This window comes from Pseudopipra pipra, chromosome 3 (assembly GCF_036250125.1).
Source record: "Pseudopipra pipra isolate bDixPip1 chromosome 3, bDixPip1.hap1, whole genome shotgun sequence".
NCBI classification, from domain to species: domain Eukaryota; kingdom Metazoa; phylum Chordata; class Aves; order Passeriformes; family Pipridae; genus Pseudopipra; species Pseudopipra pipra.
The window spans coordinates 49,057,405-49,067,178 of NC_087551.1; the positions used below are offsets into that span (position 1 = coordinate 49,057,405).

The 9,774-nt window shown below is 43.4% G+C and overlaps 1 protein-coding gene across 3 annotated transcripts in view; it reads right to left on the bottom strand.

Annotated features, from left to right (window-relative positions):
- The window catches only part of EPM2A (EPM2A glucan phosphatase, laforin), a 39,264-nt gene extending 31,586 nt beyond the window's left edge, over nt 1-7,678 (bottom strand). The window contains exon 1 of one of the 3 annotated variants that reach the window (XM_064649033.1): nt 7,334-7,678. In XM_064649033.1, the coding sequence (XP_064505103.1) occupies nt 7,334-7,595 (262 nt within the window). In that variant the 5' untranslated portion in view covers nt 7,596-7,678. Of the gene's footprint in view, nt 1-6; nt 256-6,962 lie in introns of those variants that run through there. The other 2 variants (XM_064649034.1, XM_064649037.1) reach the window with 2 other exon arrangements.
- Between the last annotated feature and the right edge of the window lie 2,096 nt (nt 7,679-9,774).

Sequence of the window (9,774 nt, forward strand, 5' to 3'; positions counted from 1 at the left end):
ACATACCTATTTTTATTCTTCTGATTTTGCGGTTTCACGGGCAACTCTCTGTTGTTGTATTGATCTCTGGTAGTCTACTCAGTATAAGCTGGTTAATGCCGACACACAGACAGAAAGTAATGAGAAACTACCATTTCATTGCAATCATGCATGCTAAGTATACATCTAGAGGGGGCTGAACAACAAAGCATCAGGAGCTATTGCACTTGGTAAACAGAAGTTTCTTTCCATTCCTTACAGAGGTAGTGGGTAGTAGATTTTTGTTGGAGGCGAAAAGGAGGAGTGGGAGCGCTACGAAGCGTGGAGAAAAATCTATAACCCCTAAATGGACTTAAATATACCGGACTTGACACAATATACCGATTATGACACCCACCGAATATGCCTGTTGTACCCCAGTTGCTCCCCAGTTTGTTGTTATGCTTTTACACTGTTCTATGTACCCCAGTTGTTGTTTTAAATTTTTGTCCACCATATTGTCCCCTTCTTCTTCCCTCAGGTTTTCCCGCCTTTTCCCTGTTTTCCCGCTCCTCTGCCTGCCATTGGTTGGGTTTTGGTGCAGTGCAGAGGTAGCACCCATTGGTCCTTACCCCCAGAGACATCCAAACCCCTCCTATCCTGACCCGGCTACCCAATCACCTTACCTCCCTAGTTGTCAATCCCATGCTCCTCCCTAGCCCAAGTTCCACCCCTTACCGAACCCTATATAAGTTGTTACCCTTCTAATAAACGTTGGCATTGCTTCCCTCACCTTCAATCGTGTGAGAACCCCTTATTGCAGTGCTCAACCCTTTCCTTTATCCCTGCGGGTTGCGGCAGATTTTGAAGTTATCCACTTTTACTCATTAAGTTTCCTCACATCTGAAAGGTGTTAAGGCATCTAGCATTGTCCAGAAAGCAACAGCCTCGCAGGAACAAAATGCTTATGATGTGCAATCATTCAACTATCAACATCCAGTTGTGCTTTGTGTCCCTTCATAGTCACCACCTACTTCAGAACAAGACTGCAATGGGGGAAACAAGTAAAATCCCAGATAATTTTCAAAAGTGGAACAGAAATTACACTAAATACTGATGAAATGTGCAAGTAGCTGCCAGGCACTGGCTATACACAGGGAAAATGGCACCACCCAGTGGGAACAACACTACATGAAATATCTGCATTAAAAGGTACAAAGAAATGTTATTCTTAAGAGTTTAAGGTTATTTTGTTTGGTTGATTTTTTATTTTTTTAATAATAGAACTGCTCCCTATTTTGGGGATCTGCAGATTAGCTCTGGGGGAAAAAAGATGTATCTCAGTTACAGAAAAATAACGTTATATCCAACTATACTTTTCAGAATGCCCTCCAGGAATTTTTACTTTGCTTTATCCTGTTATGGCTTAACCCCAAATATTTTTTGTTCTGTTACAATCTCCAACGAAAAGGGCAACTAGATACTATCTTCCCATACACTCTTAAAAGAATCTCCTCCTTTAAATTAAGAAATTATACTTCGTTTGTTCCACAGAGTTGAGGCCAAGAAGTGAGATTCCTTTAAGTTTCAACAAACTACCATTTTAAAAATTAAATCTTTATCTGCTCACCTATCACTGATACTTTGAACCAATCAAGGGCTCGAGCCTTGAAAGCTATAATCAGAATTTACTTCTAATACTTTCACTCATTACAATATTATCAGAACATTTATTACTGTTTTATTATTACATTTATTTTATTACATTATAACATTATTTTATTATTACATTTATTCTGTGACATAAGTCACAGAATCACAGAATATGCCAAGTTGGAAAGGACCCACAAGAATCATCAAGTCCAACTCCTGGCCCTGCACAGGACCATCCCCAAGAGTCACACCATGTGCCCGAGAGTATTGTCCAAATGCTTTTTGATTTCTGGAAGGCTTGGTGCTGTGACCACTTCCCTGGGGAGCCTGTTCCAGTGCCCAACCACCCTCTACATGGTTTTATTCCTCTAATATCTAACCTGAACCTCCCCTGACACAACTTCAGGCCATTCCCTTAGGTCCTGTCACTGGTCACCATAGAGAAGAGAGAAGTGCCTGCCCCTCCTCTTCCCCTCAAGAGGAAGTTGTAGACTGCAATGAGGTCTCCCCTCAGTCTCCTCCAGGATGAACAGACCAAATGACCTCAGCCACTCCTCATACGACTTCCCCTCAAGGCCCTTCATCATCTTTGTTGTCCCCCTTTGGACACTCTCTAATAGCTGAATATCTTTCTTATATTGTGGTGATCAAAACTGCCACAGTATTCAAGCTGAGGCCACACCAGTGCAGAGCAGAGCGGGACAATCCCCTCCCTTGACTGGCTGGCGATGCTTTGCCTTATGTCCCTCAGGACACAGTTGGCCCTCCTGGCTGCCAGGGCACTGCTGACATTCAACTTGCCATAGACCAGGACCCCCAGGTCCCTTTCTGTGGCACTGCTTTCCAGCATCTCATTCCCCCGTCTGTATGAACATCCAGGGTTGTCCCATCTCAGGTGCAGAATTGGGCACTTTCCCTTGTTGAACTTCATATGGTTGGTGATTGCCCAGCCCTCTAGTTTGTCAAGGTCTCTCTTAAGGGCCCCCCTGCCTTCGAGGGAGTCAGCAGCTCCTTCCAGTTTTGTATTATTATTTGCTTAGTATCTCTTCTAGTCCTGTTTCCAAGTAATTTATGAAGATGTTGAAGAGCACAGGGCCTAAGATGCAGCCCTGTGGAACTCCACTACTGACAGGTCACCAGTCTGATGTTACCCCGCTCACTATTACCCTCTGTGCTCAACCTGTGAGCCAACTGCTCACGCACCACATTACGTCCAGCTGTGTGCTGGACACTTTGTTCAGAAGGACCTTGTGAGAGACAGTACTGAAAGCTTTACTGAAATTCAAAAAGATTACATCAACTGGCTTCCCTTAATCAACTAAATGGTTTACCTTGTCATAGAAGGAAATCAGGTTTGATAAGCAGGACTTTCCTCTCATGAAGCTGTGCTGGCTGTGACCAATGACTGTGTTGTCTTTTGGGTGTTTTTCAGTACTTCCCAGAATAATCTTCTCCATAACTTTACCAGGCACTGAAGTGAGACTGACAGGCTTGGAGTTCCAGGGTCCTCCTTCTTGCCCTTCTTGAAAATCATGACAACATTCACTGGCTTCCAGTTATCTGGATTCCCAAGACTGCTCAAAAATCATTTAGAGGTTTTGCGATAACATCAGCCAGCTCTTTGAGGATTCTGGGATGAATCCCATCAGGCCCCATAGATTTGCAGGGATCCAGCTGGAGCAGCAGATCCCACACACTTTCAGGATCAATTGTTCTCGCTGTCATGGTCCTCCAGCTCAGGCACTGAGACCCCCTCGGTCCTTCATCCGTGTTGAAGACAAGAGGCAAAGAAAGCACTAAACACCTCTGCCTTGTCTCTGTCCCTGTTTGTGAGGTGACCATCCTCATCCTGTAACAGGCCAATGATATTTCTATAGTGCCTATTGTCATTAATGTATTTGAAAAAACTTTTTATTGCCCCCCACCTTTCTGACCAGCTTCATCTCCAGCTGAGCTTTGGCTGCATGAATTTTCTCCCTACAGTGGCAAGCAGCATCTCTGAATTCTTCCCATATCACTTAACCTTGCTTTCACTGGCTGTATGCCTTCCTTTTTTGCCTTATATCCAAGAGAAGGTCCCTGTTTAGCCAATGTACAGGTCTTTCTGAACTATCGCAAGTGTACGTTGTCCAACATATGGCTTAAACTGCAATAAACAAGCTCACGGGAGCATGAACTGGAAATGTTGGAAAGCCAACATAGCAAGCCACAGGCTGAGTAATATAACTCTTTATAAATCAAACTGTATTGCATTATTTGGTTTGGGCCTCCAAGAAGCCACTAAGAACAGTAACAGCACCTACGTGCGAATAAGACATCTCTTTTCTCTCCTCCATCTCTTTTCTCTCCTCCCCTCTCCCCAAAACTAGAAAATGAGGGGTTTTTTGGAATGAATAAGGCCCTGCTCACCTGAACGAATTCCTTAAACGTAGGTTAATTGTGCTCTTGAGCTTTAACAAGCAAGATTGTATCTGTCAAACTTCAAGCAAGCACCAACTACTTCAAACTAACTAGTTGGGTGAAAATCATAGAATGCTCAGGGTCCCATCCAACCTGGCCTTGAGCACTTCCAGGAATGGGGCATCCACAGCTTCCCTGGACAGCAATGGATCAACATTTTACAATACATGCTCATGTTTTTTTATGTATATTTTTACCCTTCTCAAAACATAAGGTGTCAATACACTGTATTCCATAATCTCAAAATACAGTTTGGAGTATGTTTCTTGATTAGTACCTACAGTTTACTTAGATGAGAGTAAAGGGGATAAATGATTTACTCAAAAAAAAATTTCAAGTGTAAGTTTCAACTTGTATTTATTTAGTTTTGACAAAAGGCACAAAATGCTTTTACTTTCCAAGCTGAGAGACCTTAAATCCAGTTTTGAAGAATCAACATCGGAAAACAAGTCCACAGACAGACACAGGTGCAGCTGGGGAGAACAAAGTATATATTATTATTTTTTTCTAAACCTATTGCCAGATTCTAAAGCTCAGCATAACCAACCTGTTTTCCACAGATACCACAGCACAGTTAAAAATCCTCCTGAATACCAGGCCTCAGCTTTCAAGACAGTTAAGCAAGTACCAACCCTGAAGAAACCTCAGACAGCTCATGTGATTTGAGCCAGAAATGCTCAATGGCTTCAAGTACAGGTCCCGGTTGCAGATCAGCAACATTACCCTGGGACAGCAGAGGTAAGCATCTGATCCTTCGGGAGCAAAAATGAGTTTCCTCTTCCACCTCCTCCTCCTAGAGAGCGGAAATAGTTCCCTCCCAACACAAGCAGCAACCCAGAGATTCTCACAAAGACCAAGCCTTGCCTGAAAGCTTCCTACCAGACCACCTGGCAGAACCCAGAAGCCACAAAACACTGGCCTGTGACTTTGACTCTTCCAGCCCACAGAAACAAATACCCTCACTTTATCTTTCAGTTTCCCCAGTGCATTGGAATGGCTGTAATTTATACACAAAACATGTGATACAACATGTACTGTAGTATTATGAAAACAGTATGTGTTACCAGTGGAATTCTCACAGGTATGTAGTAATAAAAAACTGGGAGTAAATACAGCACATTATTTCAACATCCAATATATGTAAACATTTGAGACATCCATAACTTGGCTGGAGTTTCTGTGGTTACAGATGAATGCCACAACTCATAAACTTAGAGCAAGTATCATTCTGCACTTCCTCTGTCTCCCATAACCATTCTTCAAAACTGCAGATGTTCTGTAAATGCTAAATGTCTCCCAAAGCACATTTTAATTCTAAACACATGCTAAAGAGGATACTAAAGAGACAAGGCACAGCACTTGCTTATTACAAAAAAAAATATTCTTTTCTTAAAAATGAGAGTTGTCTTTTCAAATTGTGATCTTTACAAGAATAAGCAGGTGACAGCCAAAACTTTTATTAATACAGTTAAAAAACCCCCAACACATTAAAACAAATTAAGTAAAAAAAAAGTGCAAGATTGCTTAAGTATCAGACAGAAAATCACCCTTAGGCTCCCTTCACGTAATAAAAGAACAATAATTTCAAGGTTTAAGCACATTTAGTTCTTTCCTGTAAATATTAACTTAGGAAAAAAGCTGTTGATATGAATGCCTAATTAAAAAACTCTTCTGCATTTGGATGATATGCCCATTTCCTTTCCATCATTCCAGCCAAGCAGTGAGCTAACTGCTGAGCATTTACAATAACAAGACCAAAATGCCACACAGGTTAAACCTAAAACTGAAAATCTGACAAAACAGAGTATGTTTATTACTCTGACTACAGAAGTAGTATTCCTGAACATGCCTCCAGGAACAGACAGTATCTTGAGCTATCACTACTTCCAAACTAAACAGTAACCATCAACCTTACGTTGCTGATTCTCTATAGTCTGGAACACTCTTATTATTATTTCTGTATTCTATATGGCAAGGATCTCTTTATATACCAATATCATTGGCATACTATGTACAACTTTGCACTTTCAAAAGAGACACAATTCTGCTTCCTTGGATAGATGTAAAGATTTTTATTCCATAAATTCACTTTTCCTGCAATTCTGCAAAAGAAAAACATGGTTAAAACAGGTGAAATACACTACTTGTTTTAGCTGCTAAATAAAACGATTACTATTGCATGATGTATATAGTATTTTATGACGTAACCTTGTGTGAATGTAGCATTAACATGCAGCCTTTTATTAGCATAAAGAAGAAAAAACAAATGCAACAGTGATGACAACATGCATGTTTTAGTCTACATGACAGAATGGCAGTTTAGAAGTGTGGTATGTATTCTTAAAATGGTTGAAGAGCAACTGCTCTACAATGTGTTATTTTGGTATACGGATTATAAAACTATGAGTTAAAAAAAACCCCTCACAAATCACCTAGTCATCTGTCTTCCTTTCACAGGGTCAGATCCATTCCTCAGTAACAAAAGGTATATTTAGAGCTTTATTTGACTCAGCAGACAACTGTATGAGCGTTCTCAGAACAGCACATGTAAACTGACCAGTTATTCAACATTTTACAACACAGAACAGGAGAAAACCATGGTGAAAATACTACTGAAACTAAAAAAGGAAAAGCTGTGATAGAACTTCTTGTTGTTTTGGTTTTTTTTTTTAGAAATTCCAATGGTAAAATGTGTCAGCCTGAAAATGCCACCATGACATTTCAGCTTAGCAAAATAAAGTAACAGCCCACACCTTACTGCCTAAGTAGAAAATTCTGAGTTCTTTACTTCTGGGAAAAATAAAAACAAAACAAAGCATCATGGCAATGGATGCGTAAACTAAGGGGGTAAAAAAAAAAGAATTAAACTGTTTTGAAGGGCTTTTACCAACCTAGAAGAGCTGCTTCCTTCTGCATTCACTCTCCTCCATCACATGGTTAAAAAATGTTTTTGTTAGCGAGAACTCATGTCACGTCACGAAAGCCTGGGCAGTTCTACCTGCAAGCACAGTTCGGGGCACCCCTGCACAAGAGCAGCGGCGGGATCAAACTCGAGCTGCGGCCAGTCTCACAGGGACACTCTCCCGGAGCCGGGAGGAGGAAGGCGGAGCTGCGGGAGCCGAGGGCAGGGAATGCCCTCCTTCAAGGAGAAGCGCCGGCTCCGCTGCTCCCCCCTCCGGGCCGACCCGGCAGGCGGGCACGTCCTCGCGGCCCGGGCAGTGCTGGGGGTGCGGGGGGCGGCGCAGCGGGGCCCCTCCGTTACCTTCCCAGAGGAGGCGGCCGCCCTCCCGCCGCAGGAACTTGTACCAGAAGGGGCTGGCGGCGTCCTCGTCCGGCAGCTCCACCTCCGCCAGCCACAGCGTGGGCTCCTGCGCGGGCAGCGGGGCGCTCGGCCGCGCCGGCCTCATGGGCACGGCGCGCTGCGGGTCCCACTGGCCCAGCTCCGGCCGCGACCCGACCACCAGCAGCTCCGCGCCGCCCTCCATCACCCGGGCGGGCAGCACCACCCCGAAGCGGAACAGCATGGCCGGGAACCGGGCCGCAGCCGCCACCACTGGGGGAGCCGCCGCGGTGGGTTCGCAGCGGGCCCGCCCTTCCGTCGGGGACCCGACACCGCCCCTGCCCCCGCCCCCGTCCCGGTCGCCGCTCCTGTGGCTGTGCTTTGGCTCGGCGGCGTCCGGGCAGTAACTCGTTGAGTAAGGGCTTTTTCTGGTGCGGTTGTTTTTGCCCTAGCGCACGTAGCCGAAGGAACTCCCCTCCGAAAGTACCGCCTGGGAGTCAAAAGAACACCGACCCCTGGTCGCCTCCTAAAGCAGGGACTGGGATGGAGAATTCTCTCTGCAGCTCAGTAGTGGCTTTGCAGGTTGCAAAAGGCTACGCGTTATACGTGCTGACTTTAACGAGGATTATTGCTTCATTAAAGGAAGCCAGAGCAATTACTCCCAAGAGCCCAGGCTTAATTTAGCGCAGAAAACACATCATTAAAAACTGCCGTACGTGCAGCGCTACAAACAAGGACTAGCCGCAAATAACCCTTCCGTGTTCGTGTTTGTGTCTTTTCCCACTGACAGGCAGACAGTGGTGGTGAGAGCAGAAATGTGAAATGCTGGGGGAAGTTAGAAAGCTTTCTAAAAAATTCCATAGCTCCCAACTGCACCCGTTCTGTTTACAGCCAGAAAGGGAAAATTTGGCAGCTCCTACATGTAGCAATATTCAGGACTTACAAAGAATGACTGAGGAAGAGGATGCAATCCAACCATTTATAGGGCAGTCTTTGAATACACCCATTTCAGAAACAGGAGGGGTAACTTTATTTAGGTCAAGTTCTGGGAACAGGATGAAGGCCTTTCAATGAGTCAAAAGAAATCCTGCCCTAGAAGATGGCTGTTTGTTTCCTGTGTTCAGGGGTGACTACATGCCAAAGTGTATGTGTTGCCAAATTTATTTTTAAGAGTGCTGTAGCTAATTTTCACTGATCCTCATTGAACCTGTGTAAGTGATATGCCACCATTTTTCCAGATGTAACCAAAGCTACTGAAATTCTTACTCACCTCCATGCATTTCTTCTAGCACCAGGCTTCACTGTAGCACTGCTGCCTTTGTGGAACAGTGCCTTACATTTTAATCTTTGCTTTTGCTCAACCTTACCCATAACCTATCTCATAATTGTCTTTCAAATATCTACCTCTTTACCATATGCCTTCATTTTAGCATCATGGCCAAAACACAGTGTAACGACTTTGGGGTTTTATCCTAAAGCTCAAGCTTGAAAGGAGTCCTAAAACAATCCCAGCATATTGTGTCTATGTAAAATCATATCCTTCTGTTCATTCCAGTCACAGTCTCAGCTAAGAAACTGCAGGATCCAATAGTATGTATGACTGACAGTTTAGTTCCTGGCTGTTGTCTAAGCCTCAATGTAAAGAGAAACCAGCAACTTGCACCTTTAGACAAACCTGAGTTTGTACTGAGTACTCATCTTACACCTGTAAGCCATGTGGAACAATAAAAAAATTGTTCTTTAGACTCTGCTGTGTCAAATACTATCTTTAAAAATAATTCACTTAACCTCTTCTCCAGGATCTGCCTTAATGCATTTTGTGCCAGTCAATACTGGGTGTTAGATGAAGGCTAAAGATGACAGGAAGCAACCAGCTTGACTGCCTGCTTTTTCCTTAAAAAAACTCCTAGTTCAGATTAGGGTTAGGTTGAGAGATCAAACAGTGAAGGCTGAAAAACTGGATCTATTGATGGATCCTGCAAGACTGAGATAAAAACTAGAAATGTAGATTGGCTTGGGACTTAAGTGTCACCCTAAGCCTCCTAAGGAATTAACAATAAACTAGTTTCCTTTGCCAAAATGACCCCTTATTTTAGTACTGCCTGGCCAGTGCTCTTCCCCTGCAGTCCTCAACACTATTCTGAAACCTAAAAGCCTTCCCTGTAATCCAGTCATCTTTTACAACCACAAATTAAACATGACCATTTTCTTTTTTTTCCCTTAAATATTAAGTCCTCATTCCAACTTGGCAAGCCTTACAGTTCCCATCAAAAAGCTTTGGCATAAAGGGGCCAAACCCCTAATAATCAAGTTGCTTTTAACTGTCCCAGAAACTACTGTTAATTGTTCATTCCTATGGGAACAAACTACCATCTCAGTGGTATGTCTGAATTGTAATTAAATAAATGTCGTGCCTTTGTGTC